Raw genomic sequence first — 15,135 nt, 5'->3', positions numbered from 1 at the left:
ACTTCAAAGTATGTTAAAAAAGTGCCATGGTTTTGTTGATTTTCTTTTTTTCCCTGCTGTCTACATGAGAAACAAACTTTAAAAAAAAAATGAAATAACAGGCAGTGAATGAAGAAGGTTGTGGGAGGATTACTTACACATTATCAAAACTGTGGTAGGAAGTAAAAATGTTTGTAGAATTTTTATTTTCCTTTTTACAGGTTTTCCACCTACTTAATTCCTGAGACTGGATTAAAATCAATGAATTGTTAAGTCTTCATGAATAAATCTAAAATACCCCACATTATAGAATTTATCAGTCAAGCTGTTATGCACACCTATAAAATCAAGGTTTCAGATTATTAGTTGTAGTAACAGAAACTCTTAGTTTCAGATTATTCTGGGTTAGCAAAAGCAAAAGGATGTTGATAAAGCTTTTAGAATTTCTTTTCAGAGAGCTTGATACTGTGTCCTGGAAAGGCTGTGGGATGACATATCAAGTTTGAGGTTAATTTTCTATCTAATGTGTGTATCCTGACTCAGCCAGGTGCATCATAGGCATTAATCCTAATGTCTAATTAATGAAGAAGGGGGGGAAAAATGCCTAATGTTAATGAAAATTATGCCTATTTAATTTTAAAAAAAATAAATGAAAAATATTTGGGGTCTTAATCTTCATATTGCTTGCTAACTCTACCCAACAGCTGAAACATAAGCCAAGTATATTCCTTGCCAAACTGGGAGCTGTGCACACTAGTGTGCATATAGATTGGAGGATGCTTTGGAGGGGATGGGGTCATGCACATAATGCTCACTTTGTGCATTACTGAATTTCCTCTGGGGCCAGAACCCATTAACTTAATAAACTAATGCACACTCAGGGTGCTGAGCAGGTTAGGTGCTGCTTTTGCCACATATACTTGAAAGGCAATAATATTTTAGGTAAAGAATTTAAGAACTAGGATTAGAAGTTTTAATAAAAGCTTTTATGGACTCCAGTTTATTATAGGGCAGTAAAATATGCTCAGGCCTATGAACACAGGCTTAAATCTGAAGAACAAATCCTAGTCTTGTTCCTTTCTCTACTTCCTTGTTCTGCAAAATATCTGCTGTATGTTATTGCCTCTTCCAGGCTTAATTATTAAGCTGGTTTCATCTCATACATAGTTGAGCTAGGCCTACTACTTGGCCGTTAGCAGAAACTGGAAATCATTGTGTGTCTGATGATTATATTGTGGTTTCATATGGGAATCAAATGAACATTGGTCAGTTCTTTTTTCTTATATTTCTTTTCTAGAGGAAGATCCAGAGAAGGATCTATTTTTACACAAATATAGATTTTTAAGTTAAGTATGAAAGAAGACTGCATGAAAAATAAGTCAAAAGATCTCCTAGTATTTCAAGTTTGTTTGCTTTAAATCAGGAATAGAAAAAATATATGTACACAGCAAAAATAAACACTTTTTTTAAGCATGTTCTTTGCTAATCTCTGCTGTTTCAAGATTTGGTCTGCGCAGCTATGTAACTGAATGAAGAGTGGGCAAACATTCATAGAGGTTTAAAAGATAAGAGTTTCCTTTCACTGAAACAAAAAAACTGCTGACAAGTTGTTTTTTCTCCCTTTTCTCCTAGGTTTCCCTTGTCCACCTCCTAAAGACAGTGCGGTTACTACGCCTCTTGCGTCTCCTTCAGAAGTTGGATCGTTATTCCCAGCACAGCACAATTGTTCTCACACTTCTCATGTCCATGTTTGCCTTGCTTGCTCATTGGATGGCCTGCATTTGGTATGTCATAGGGAAAAGGGAGATGGAACAGAATAATCCCCTTACCTGGGACATAGGTAAGTTCTTCCTTCTGCTCTATATATGTGTACACATGTGTGTATTTATGCATATATATATATAAAATATAAAACCACATGTAGAAGTCAATATACCCTTTCATTTTAAATCTTATACAATTATTTAGTACTGTGTGTAGAGAAGCAGAAAAGATTGATGCTCTGAATTTCAGGTCAATCTGAAAAAAAGGGTTAAAATGGAAATAAATGGCAAAAGTAAAAAACAATGAGATTTTTAAAAGTGATACAATGTTTGGGAAATTGAGTATCTGGATAGAAAAGGGCTAGACAGACTATGTAGAAGACTTGACGGAGAGTTCATCTTATTTTCGCAAATTAGGCATATTCTCCAACAGAGTGTGCTGATTATTCCTTATTATACATTGAAACAGGCCCTGATAAGCCTTCAAGTTAAAAACTCCCTTCAGGTATATTGTTTAGCTGGTTTACAGGCTTTGCTCTTTCGCACAGAAGAAAAGGTGTTTATCAGTGAAGGCATGGTTTTGGAATGCTCATTTGATCCAACGTTTAGTTTCTACCCCAGCCTTCATTCTGATTACATTGCTTTGCAGGTTTGAAGCTTTTCCATTACTCTTTAATGGTTTTTATTATTATTTCTAAAAGTTGTGCCCATGTGTGATGATACAGTGGGGGAAAATATACCTTGTATAGGAGCCTGACATCTCCGGGTACTTGTACAATGTTGGAAGTGTTTTACCCATTAGTGCAATAGCTGACACTCCACATCTTCCTATGTGGGTAATTCTGGCTTTGCTGTAGCGATGAATTTTTTTCGCTGTCTTTATCAGATGACATATCAATCATCCTTTTTTCTCCCTTTTCTTTCTTATTCCTCGTATTCTATATTTTTAATTCTACTTGTATGCACCTTCAGCCTAAATCTATTACATGTTCACTGAAGCAGAAGATGAAACAAGGCCAGTGATAAAATTAACTCGAAAGGGGAAGTCCTGCTAGTTTTCTTTCTGTGGTTAGAATACTAAATATGCAATTAAAAAGCATGTGAATAATTTAAAATATGTAAGTTATCTTTGAGAGGTAAATAATGTATGCTTGTCTTTTTCCTAAACAAAGAGTATCTAAACATAGGGCTGAGTTTCCCAAAAGAGAAAATTATTTGATGGGGGGAATAATGCAAACACCTGTGACCAAAGGCTCAGTGATGTGCATCCAAACTGCAGTATGCCGTGTTCTTATCTCCTTTAATTTCTTTCTTCTCTCTTAACCCCATAATCATGTATCTAAATATCTTCTAATAACAGTAAGTTTGAAGGAAAAAAGACAAAATTGTTAAAGATGTCTGACCTCAGATGAGGTGAGAATGCTAGGTCAGGAAGAGGAAAAGAAGAAAGAAAGTCCAGTAAATACAGCTCTCCATTTTGTCCATAGGTTACTGAACAATTTGTGGAGCCTTTTTATTTTTCTAGTTCATTGTTTATTTCTTCTTCCTTTTGTAAACCATGTCTGTGACCTGCTGTTGAACTCCTCATAGAGTGTAAACCTCTCAAAGAAAAGACTGCAGCTGTAAGGAAGAATATACAAAGAAAGCACACTGTGCACAAATTGGTCAAATACTGCTAACAAAAAACCAAATCCAGATAATGATAACAATAAAAAGAAAAGACTGTTTAGTGGGAAGTAATTATGAAAACACATCATCAGTTTACATAAGCTGCAACTAATAGCTGATTTCAAAGCATTCATTGCAGCCCCAGTAATAAGGATGGGCTGCAACCATGCTCCCCAGGTGGGGCTGCTGTCTATACTTGCCATGCAGCCTGTCCCTCTCCCTTTTACCTGAGCAAGGGCCACATTGGGAAAACAGAAATTGTCCTTATAACCCCTGGGGCTCTTGGCATTTACTGTTATGAAAACATTAACTTTCACCCCTCAGTTCTGTCCTCTCTTGGGCAACGGCACTAACAAGTAAATGACCCAACAACTTCATCAGAATCAATCGCAGTTTAACTGGAACAGAGCCATTTCACAGAAGTCCCACTTGCATTTCAACAAAGAGTGTTGAGATCTGGGTTATCACACACGGATTAATCTTCTGTGGACAGTTGCAGGCAATGCACTTCCTTGCTAGATGGGTCAAGGCACTTCTTAGTGGTGTGTACTCTTAGACTTTAAAATCCCACCTGGCAAAGAGCTTCTCTGTTGAGCTTAGAGCCTGATTTTCTTTTAGTTTGGAGATTGGTTTTAGGGTTTTGTTGGGTTTAGGTTTTGGGCTTTTTTTCCTACAAATTGTGTTTTTACATTTTTTGCCTAGAAAGCTGCTCTCTAAAATATCTAGATTCTCTGAATGTATATGACTGTAACTGCAATGACTCCTACAAAGCTCCTACAGATATTAGCTCTATGGTTGTCAGAATAGTTGTTTCTCTAAGTTAAATATTTAGCAGCTTTGGGGATTTGTTTGGAGTGGGTGGTGGTGTACTTTTTTTTAAAAGAAAGAGTTTTAAAACGTTCAAGTATTTAGAAATTGGGTTTGAGAGCTCAGAAAACTCCAAGTATCTGTCATGAAGCCATTATTTTACAAAAAACACTTCTGTTTAAGCTTATATGTCACATATATGAGCATAAAGATAAAAATATATAATTTCTTCAATCAGTGCAGATTCTGTTGCTCTCCACATGCAAACTACTTGCTGGTGAAACATGTTGAAGTTTCATCTTGGCCCTTCATGCTCTATAATTTTTGCTACTCTGGTGATAGACAACTATGCGTGGGTAGCCTTTCTTTTCACCTTAAGAAAACTTCAAATGACCAATCTGCTACACTTCACACCATCCATGTAGGTGATATATTGAGGGGTGAACAGCAGATGTGATTTAGGGGTGAGTGATTAAGCAAAGTAAAATGAGATCTGAAGATCTTAATAAATCACACATCTGTGTGCAGATAATGCACAGAGGAGGAATCTTGCTTGAGGCATAATATAGTGTTATTGTAAGACACTGAGGTTATTCTCTTCTATAAGAAGGCCTCAACTGGAAAACTTTGTACTGTTTTGGAGAGCATGTAAAAGAGATTTATTGCTGTAGGCAAAGCAGTAGAATATGATCCTTAGTCTTTTATTTACAGGTTTTAATTTTTAAACTTTAAATTTTATTACATTAATATAAAAACTGGAGACTCAAGTTTCCACCAATAGAATTTACACAAAGTTCATTGCAGGCATTACAGAATCACAGAACCCCAAGGGCTGGAAGGCTTTCTGAGTGGCAACATTAAAAATACAGTATAAAAAATAGAATGCTACACTTTGTTATTAAAAGGAATGCGTCTCCCCTTTGGAAAGTATGCTTATTCTTCACTGGAGTGTCTCAGGTGGCGTCCGCATGAAAAATTGGTGCCCTAAGTGTGGATGCTGCAATGCATACAATAGCTGAAATACAAGGATGGGTTTGCTCTAAGAAATGAAAACTATGCCTGGTATGAAAAGATTTCTTTGCTTTTTGTTTTCTTCTATTTTGTGGGGGAAAGGCAAAGGGAGAGAAAAAAGCTTTTAATAACCTCTTTACTCCATTTAGTGCTTCTTCAGAAAGCCTGCAGCACAGATTTCAAGACCAAGGTTTTGCTAACCCTTAAAGCAAACATTTAAAGCTGTAGTACTGTTAAAATAATGCTTTGGACCTTGCTCTGCCATCAGACATGCACCATAGCCCAGATCTCACAACATTGACTTCAGTGGGAGCAGCATTTGTTTCTGTGTATCTATTTCTCTGGCTAATTTAAACAAATGAGGTGCCTAATTTGTATTTGGATTGGGGCAATGGGAGTGATAAAGTTCTCCCTGTGAAAATACCCAGACCAAAAAGTATATTTGCTTTGTTCTTGCTGGGCCTAATTGTAAGCCTTTGTTTCTTTTTTTTTTTTTGTCATTTAGGCAATATTATAATTCCAAATAATATAAAACTATGGTTACATTCACAAATTTAGCCAGGTGATTGTACAATGAGAAAGATGTAGTGTCTGTGAATATTATTCATGAACTGTCATGACATGGTGGCATCGGGACATATGCCAGTGTAGTATAATGTTAAAATCTGTATCTCTTGCTTAGCTCTACTATTGTTGTTTTAACAGATTACATGAGGTATTTGGAATGTTGTTCTGTGTGCAGCAGCTTAACTTTAATGTCTGATAAAAACATGACTCCTGGACTAGTCATTCCACCCACCTGAGACAGCAGTATGGTCCTTGTCCTTTTCAGATCCTTCTCCATTACATTCCATCTTGTTCTTTTCAATTGTTCTCACTGGTGAAACAGATGTGTCATGGAGACGTGGCATGATTTTCAGCAACCTGTAAAAATAAGATTAACTTTCTGTTAGCTGACACGAACTAGAGGCTAGACTGTGTTGAGGCTACTGGCTGATCTTACCACTCCACTTCCATTGACTTCAATACATTTACTCTCTTTTCTACAGATAACTGGTAACAGATTTAGGCATAGGCTCTTTATTTGCTGTCTGCTGTTTTGAATTAATATATACTGAACTATTCCCCTTTAAGTTCCTATCAAATATGAGAAATGACTTTTCGATCTATCTTATGGGAAACAGAGAATGTTGAAAATGTTTCCTGTTGCTAAAGGTGTTAATTCTGTGAGAACCATATGAGCTGCTGAAACTTAGCTATCTTGAAGAGTAGTGAGGAGATTAGGAGAAGGCCAGGAGTCAGTATGATGGCTCCCTTAGAGAGTCAAAGCTGCATGCATAATCTGTGTAATTGTCTCAAAAAAATTCCTTCTTGTCCACCAGAAATTCAGCTGCAACTTTTTACTAGTCCACCCACTGTCATTCTGACTATGGAGGAGTTGGTACAAAAGCAAAACTAAAACAAACCACAAACAAACCAACCTGTGTTTTTGTAGAAGGTAAATTGTATGTGTTTGAGAGAAGCTTTAAAATGAGGACTGTAGAGGGTATTCTTTAGCTATTTAAATCTTTATTTCAATAAACTACCTCTACTCTCATATTTTATTTTTACAATATACAGCACTTCTGAAAACAATTCAGTCATGGCTGAAACACTATACTTTCACATACTTTGCAATACAAAACTTCCACCCAGCTTCGTTTAACACACGCTTGCAGTCACACCCTTTAAAGAGACTTGTCTGCCTGACTCCCAGTGAAGGATTTATACTCTGAGTTAGCTCTCAGGGCATGCATCTCATTCTGGAGAAGCAGCTTGATGTTGTCTCTGTTTAGCACACAGATATGAAGTAGGTTTTTCTGGTGAAAAACAAACCAGAAGCCATTGATTTCTTCTGTCCAAAGAAGGAGAGTGAGGCATTGTTACTGAGTTTCACTTGTCTTCAAGCTAGGGTCTCAGGCACAGAAACTTGTGTCTAAGGTGTGGAAGACAGACGTACAAGGCAAATCCCTTGAAGAGAACACCTTATCCTGGTCTATAGGTTACTTTATTCAGCATTCTTCCTGGGCAGCTCTCTGCCTTGAGCTCTGGTTCTTTTTTCCTTTCTCATACTGATGTGATTTCAACAGAGGAATGGCCAATGCCTGAGTCTTTCACTAGGGTCTCCAGTGTCCAGGTGAAGCTAGAGATGAAGGCTTGGAATCTCCAAGGCTGAAGAGAACAGAGGTCTGAAGTCTTTTATGTTCCTTTTTGCCAGTGAGGTATTAGGTGAATTATGTCTGGTTTGATCACTTCAATCAAGGGTAGGAACAGCAGTTCAGGGTTTTTTTGTTGCATTGATAGAACAAAGTGGATCCTCTTCACTGCCAGAAAGAGCAGTTGTAAATTTCCAAGGTTCTTGGCCAAGAAAACTGTATTCTACGATAAAATACTGGTCAAGTTTCACCACTCCAAACACACAAATCCATCAGAGTTTATGAATACTTAGAGGGGAGGAAAGAATTTCATGCTAACTGAATTGTAAAGGGCATAATTCACTAGCCATGACCAATTGCTCCTTCCAATCTGTCATCTCTGTATTTGAATGTTTGAATCCAATTCCTTTTTCAGCCTGCGTCATTTACAGCTTTCTTAATTTTTTGTCACTAGTAATAACAGAACATGTTACTTTGGAACTATGGGCCTTTCTGTTTTTTAAGAAGCAACTTAAAGAATTAAAAAGGAAATGTATATAGTTGTGTCATGCAGGAGAGCTGACATCTTAAATTTAGTTAAATGAATTATAATGCTCTGTTGAACAGGAGAATTTGAAGGTCTATTGTTGTGTGGAATATGCATACCTGTATACTCACCAATTTTGTATGTCAAGGGGAGCAGGGCTGAAGATTCACTTCTGATTAATATATGAAGGAAATGCTGATGGGTACCATTCTTGTGAAGTATTTGGGGACATCAGTATCTAAGAGACTCAGCCAAATAGTTTGCGTTATTTCTTGCAGCACTTACATAAAATAATTAGCCCCTGAGCTGTCATACATGAATAATAAATGAGAATAAACTGGACAACCAAAACAAGACAATTATTTTGAAGCTATGAAAGTTTTCAAAGCACACATTTCACAAATAATTGCAAACACCACTTGTTTGTAGAAAGGATTATGTGGTACATCCTTTGAAAAAGACAAGGGCATACCACAGTACTGGAGAATTTCACAGTGATAAAAGCAGTTTTATACAAAGAACTGGGAAACTTCTCTTTCAACCAAAACAGTTTGAACAAAAGTTTTAAACCACAGGAGAATACCTTACACTAGAAAGCTTCTATAGAGTTTCAATGTTTTCTTAAAACTTTTTAAGTTTTACTCCTCCGTAAAAGTAACACTTTTATTGCACACACAATGTGTATATTTTCTATTAATTAATGCTTGAGGTTCTCATTTTCTAGCCTTGTAAGTACTAAAATAGACAAATTCATTAAAATCATGAAGAAATTAGAGTGAATAAATGTACTTATTTATTCCAAAACAACCAAAAAGTATGTATTTAAAAGTGTGCCTGATACATTACCTGAATGATTAAAACAATTCTAACGTAGAATATTTTATATAAGGCCCAATTTGGAGAAGCTTATAGTGTGAAATATTTATAAAAAAACTTAATTCTTTAATCTGATTGGGTTACACGTTTGAATAAGTGTAACTAGGAAGTGAAAGCTCTTCTAGTTTTTTAAAAGGAAATCCTATTTGCAGATAGTTATGCACAGATTTTAGTACAATACTAGAAAAGTCACATAGTTTTTCACTCATTTGTCAGTCTGTTAGTATAGACACAGAGAAAGTTAGCAGCTACAAGGGGTTTTATATGCACAGATATAATCACCTGTACATGTGCTGGAAGCATGTGTGGAGTCCTTTCAACACATGGTAAAGATCTACACTTAAAAATAAAGGTTTCATAAAGACTTAACTGAAAACATCCTTTACTTTATGTGTAAAACATGCTTGCTAGGAAAGGGTTTCTTTATTAACATCCATTCTTTCAGACCTGTGTATAACAGACCTTGGCGGGATTTAAAATGCAATTTAATTTGTTTAATTTTAAAAATATCCATAGAAATAAAATTTGTGGAAATAATCCAATTTTGTGTTTGAAAACCCAAATCACTATTTTTGTGATGGAGCTGTGCCAAACTAGAGTGCTGTTTGTTGAACTGAACTGAGAAATTTCCCTTGTGTTTACTTTAACATTAATTTGTATTTCAACTGCTTTAGGTCTTGGTTTTATTCTGATATTCTTCCCTGCTCTTTTCTATAGGCTTAGTTCCTTGATTAAACTATACGTGCCTTTACACACTGTACTTTGCCTTCTGACTGAGCCATTTTAGCAATCACAATACCCCATGACTAAGATGACCTGTTGGATTTGCAGCCCAGAAAAAATATGGATGAAAGTACCTTATAAAAGGGAGTGTGACTTTTTTATGTGGTTATTAATACATTTCCGAGATTTTGTACCTAGGAGAAAAATTTTAGACAATTTTTAAGTGAAAACTAAAAATCTGGTGTGTGGATGAAGCCCCTGAGATTTGACAAAGTGAAAAGTGTCCTGCTGTGTCTAACTGCAGATTACCTACATATCGCTCATTAATTCCACAAAGCAGTTTTTATCTCAGTGGAAAAGCTGTAGCTGGATCAATTTCTGCAGCCGTAATAGAAATTCTCAGTGCCACATGTAGGGGAAAATCTGCTCAGTATCCACCTTATAAGAGGGAATAGTCCCAAGAGGTAAAATAACACCATGATCTTTCCACATGGCTTCTGTAATGGAAATACCATAGAGTATAATTTATTGAAAGTTGCAAATACTGTGCATCAGTTAGAAATTACATCAGAGTCTTTAACCCTTAACTGATATACTTTGAATCATAGAAATGCTGGCTGTAGGGAACCTCTGGTATTTATATAGTCCAGCCAGCTAGCTGAAGCAGGACTATCACCAGCAATAAATGGGTTCAGACACAGCTTACACTACACAGGTCCTGAAAACTAGCAGGGCTGGAGATGTCTTGATCTATTTGGTTAGTTTGTTCTGGGATTACACTACCCTCTTGGAGAGCTTTGTACCAGTTTGCTAAAATATTAGTGTCTATTCCACATAGGTGTAATAGGAAGTTTTGTTAGGATTTCACAGAAATTTCTACTTCTGGTTTTAAAGAGCATGGCTTGGCTATTCAAATTACAATGTTTTAATTCAGTTTAAACCCACAAAGCCTTTGTTATGTACTTTGAAATCTTTTCAGCAGCTGCTAAAATATTTGATTGGACTGTCTCTTTCAGCCTCATCATATAGGTAGAGATCTTGGGTTGTTAGAATGTCATACTGCATTCTGTAGACTTCCCATAACAACTAAAATTGCTTTTCTTTTCTTCTGTAGCACATTCATGCCTTACATTTTTTTAATCTAGAAATGTTCTTTGTGTACATTCCTATTTTATGTTTATTTATCCTTTTTCCTACCCTTTAAAAGAGAAGGCACTTCATAAAAGAAGGGTTTTCGTACTACCAGAATAGAAAATAATTTCCATATAAAAATGAAGGAATTATTCAAGACTTTCTTCTATTCAGACTTTCTTCCATTCTTGGCAAATATTCATGTTTCTTTTGTACTTTCAGGTGACAGACAGTGCTTAAAGTTAACTAGTAACTACTTTCAGCAACAGAAACCAATGCGGAGCTGTGAGAGTATGTCATGACATTCTACAGTTTTACACAGACCAAATTCTGTAAAAGTAATTATACCTAATTATTCTAAATTATTTTCCATTGTCAGATCTAAGGTAGCTATAGATAAAAATGCTAGTGCTTAAGATTTCCTTATGTCACGCATTTCAGAAAGTCCTGGCAGATATGCAAATATAGATGTTTTGTTTCAGAACTTCTGTAACTTTAAAAGCATCATACTTCCCTGTTAACATGCCAGCGTATGGCTGCCTGACTGGGGCAGCATCCTGTTCCAGAAAGCAGCACAAATGCAGACAGAAAGACTTAGTATTGAGAAATCTATGTAGAAAGCAAGGAGAAGATTGTAGTGAGGGTTAGCATACTTAGCTGTTATCTAGCTAGCATGGATGTTATTACTTTAGAAGACAAGGAGAAATGGATGTCATGTGGACTGCAACAGGCAACACTGACCTGAACTGAACGCTGTACTGTCATACCATCCATCCCCTGCGTGATTATGCAAGCTAGTCAAATGAAAACTAACATGGTTTTGTTGCAATTCTTCAATTACCCTTTCATTTGTAATTAGAACTACTGAAGGAAATTGCTTCTGTGCTGAGGCGTGTGCCCCTGTTTTACCAAGTTGGGAGGCTGCATTCGAACAGGTAGAAGCTGCTTAAAATTGTCTTGATTGCTGGAGTGGAGGAGATAGCAGAAGAGGGGAAGGTATCGACTATCAGGGACCACTTGTTGCATTAGTCATCTTTGAGAAGCAGAGGACTCTTATAGAGGAGTCTACGAGTAAACACCCCCACTCTTGCAGATTGCTTGTGGTTACACAGGCAGTATGAAAATAGATGTAGCATATTTCACTGTTTATCGAAAAATTATAGTCCTCTTGTTATCTAAAAATCATAGTCCTCTTGCTTTTGCTAATAAATCATACTTTTTAATAAAAATTTTAAGGTTGTGATCACCACTTTCGTTGCCCCCAGGATAATTTATTTGTAGATTCTGAGTCAAGAGTGTTTATATGCTCACTGTTAGGACTGGGAAATAGCCAGGTAAATAAAATACTGAAAGACTTTAGCCTGAGATTCTCTGATGGTGAGACCTGAACAAGTGAGAACATCAGGGCGGAAGTAAGATTAGTTTATCAACTGTGCCATACAGCACACGTACAGACCTAAAGTCTTGCTAGCAGACTTAAAAATCTCATTCTTCAAAGCTGTGTTTTTGTTCAAGTCTTTGATACTAAAGGTTTAATTTTAATGTAATCTCTGTTGCTTGCGGAGGAGGTTATTTATTTCTTTAAAAAGACAGTAATGAATCACGTGTAGTAGCTCACATAATTTTTGGTGTAATTTGGACTCCAAACATATAAAACTGAAAAGCAGGTATCTATGATTTTAGCTCACACCATAAAAAATAGGTGTTACTGTTAATTTTATTACAACGTCACCTGAGATCTTAGTTACGGGTCAAGACCCTCTTGCCTCTGTTACTGAATTAACACAGGATAAAAATGTTGCTCTTGCCCAAAAGAATATTACAGAAAAGCTCTAGCAGATGGGTACAGACTGATGGAACACAGGAAAGCAAAGAGAACATAGATAGATGTGCTCTTTGCACTGAATGGACTAGAAGCGCTAATGTTTCTGATTCCAAGCTTAGCTGCAAGGCATTTAGTAGCCTGAAAAAGGACAGTAACAGCCAGTTTGCCTAAGGAGCAAAACGTTAGATGCTGAGATTTTTTGTGAAGTGACAGTGTGACATCTCTTAAAGGAGATGATTTGCAAATTATTTATATGCTTCTAATGATAGTCTTACAGTTTTATTTCTTAAACTGACTATATGTTTAGACTTTATGTTGTATCTGTGATCTAAAATTAAACAAAGATTATATATTACAAAAAAAAAGAAGTTAATTTACTTATATTACTAATTTTATATTTTTGGGGGGTAGGAACATAAACCAGGAGAATTGAAAACAAAAAATAAAGGCATTTGTCTTCACTACAAATATGTTTACAAATATATTAATAGTTTTACAGTTTTTTATAAAGTAGTCCTAGTAAAAAGAAAAAGCTTGAAAAAATTAGCTATATATAGTATTTTGTATATATTGACTGCCATGGAAATTTTATATTGAAAATGTCTCTATCTCTTCCTTTCAATGAAGTGGGGAAGTGTCCTGGGTTCAGCAGTAGCAGTCATGTTTCTCCTTCTTGGTAGCTGGTGCAGTGCAGTGTTTTGACTTTCGGCCTGGGAACAGAGCTGATAACAATGATATTTTGGTCTGGCCAAGGACTTTGTGAGCCTCATGCTCTGCCAGGGAGGAGGGGAAGCCAGGAGGAAGCAGAGACAGGACACCTGACCCAAACTGACCAAAGAGTTATTCCATACCACAGCACGTCATGCCCAGGATGTAACTGGGAGTTAGCCGGAAGGATTGGGAGACTGCAGGGTTGGAGGAGGTATGGGTCGGTGCTTGGTCGGGCCTGGGGGGTGAGTTATTGGTTGGCTGGTGGTGAGGTGTTGTATTCTCTTCCCTTGTTATTTCCTTTATCATTGTTATTATTGGTGGTAGCAGTAGTGATCTCTGTTATACCTTAGTTACTAAACTGTTCTTATCTCAACCCGTGGGAGTTGCATTCTTTTTTGACTCTCCTTTCCGTCCCTCCGGGAGCAGGGGGAGGGAAAGAAGTGGGGGGAAGTGAGTGAACGAATTACCTGACTGAGTTTAAACCACGGCAGGAAGAGAAAAAAAACAACCTTCTCACTTGTGAAAGCAAGAAGGATTTAAATCTCCTACATATCCAAATATAACCATCTGACAAATTACTGTTGAGAAGAGCTGTACATACTTACAGAAGAAGATGACTTTCAGTATATTTGTTTTCTAAATTTACCTACTTCTTGATAAATGAGACTGAAGGAATTTATGACCTAGTTCTGCAGGAATGCAGGTGCACTTACCATATACACTGAAGCTTCTATGCAACAGTAAGTTGTTTAGAGAATTATCATAAAATATCAAAAGGAATGTGTTCCTTCCAGGTCTGCTGAGTTAACTCTTAAAATTATTGTACATATCTCTTATATGTAGTATAGTGAGGTCTCTCCCTTGGAATAAATGTATTTCTGCTGTAAGTGGAATGTATATACTGCTATACTGTAAAACTCTTGGGAAAGTGTATTGGAGTCTTCCTCAGCACTATGAACAAAATAGTTGTGCAGTTGTCTGATTTGTTTAGACATCTACAGAATACCAGTTGCATGTCCTAGAGATGCAATCTGAAGCTTTATGTGGCAGCAAGATAGGAATGCAGTGTAGGTGTGAGAGGGACAAGCCACCCAAATCTTACCCAGTTAACCTGCAAGGGAGAGCCTGCAGGACCACACAGGACAAGCTCAGGTAAACAGTTCCCATTCCACATAGCAAATGGTCCTGGAGGAAAAGTCCTCCACTGATAACCTCTACCATCATTCAGAGCACCAGCTACAGCTAGCTTTTTGGAGACTGTCTTAGAGAGCCCCTTAAAGGTACTTATTTCCCCCATATCACTCCCTTCTTTCCTCTCTCACCAGAATATGCTGTAGTTGTAGACATGAAATAATTTCTCTGGAAAGAGAATATTTTGCCACATGGTGAAGGAGAAACATTTGGGGCTGTCAGTTTGAAAATGTGTCTGGGTTGGTCCTCAGGAGTTTGTCCAGTCCAGTAGAAGAGTAAGTAAAAGAACAAAACCTTACTTTGCATGACAAAAGAAGATAGGACTTCATCTAGAAATGTTTAAGTTTAATGCATGAACACAGGATGTGGTTTAACCCCAGTTGGCAACCAAGCCCCACATTGGCACTTGCTCACTCCCTTCACAGTGGGATGGGGGAGAGAATGAGAATGGTAAAAGTGAGAAAACTCGTGGGTTGAGATAAAGATGTCTTATAAAGGTAAAGCAAAAGCTGCTTGCACAAGCAAAGCAATACAGGGATTCATTTGCCACTTCCCACCCAGCAGGCAGGTGTTCAGCTATCTCCAGGACAACAGGGCTCCATCCTGAGTAATGTTTAATTGGGAAGACAAACACCATCATTCGCAACATCCCCCCTTTCCTTCTTATTTCGTTTCTTATTTCTAAGCATGACACCATATGGTATGAAACACCCCTTGGGTCAGCTGTCC

At 37.0% G+C, this 15,135-nt stretch overlaps 1 protein-coding gene across 3 annotated transcripts in view; it reads left to right on the top strand.

Annotated features, from left to right (window-relative positions):
* Positions 1-15,135, top strand: part of KCNH8 (potassium voltage-gated channel subfamily H member 8) — a 202,311-nt gene that overhangs the window by 134,505 nt on the left and 52,671 nt on the right. For all 3 annotated transcript variants that reach the window (XM_057424885.1, XM_057424886.1, XM_057424884.1), the window contains one exon: positions 1,612-1,819. In XM_057424885.1, the coding sequence (XP_057280868.1) occupies positions 1,612-1,819 (208 nt within the window). The remainder of the gene's footprint in view (positions 1-1,611; positions 1,820-15,135) is intronic.

The sequence above is a fragment of the Pezoporus wallicus genome, unplaced genomic scaffold (genome assembly GCF_028554395.1).
Source record: "Pezoporus wallicus isolate ANWC-B61680 ecotype Strahan unplaced genomic scaffold, APGP_CSIRO_Pwel_v1 contig_3181, whole genome shotgun sequence".
Classification (NCBI taxonomy): domain Eukaryota; kingdom Metazoa; phylum Chordata; class Aves; order Psittaciformes; family Psittacidae; genus Pezoporus; species Pezoporus wallicus.
The sequence above is the reverse complement of the archived record's forward strand: the minus strand, read 5'-3'. Positions and strand labels throughout refer to the sequence as shown.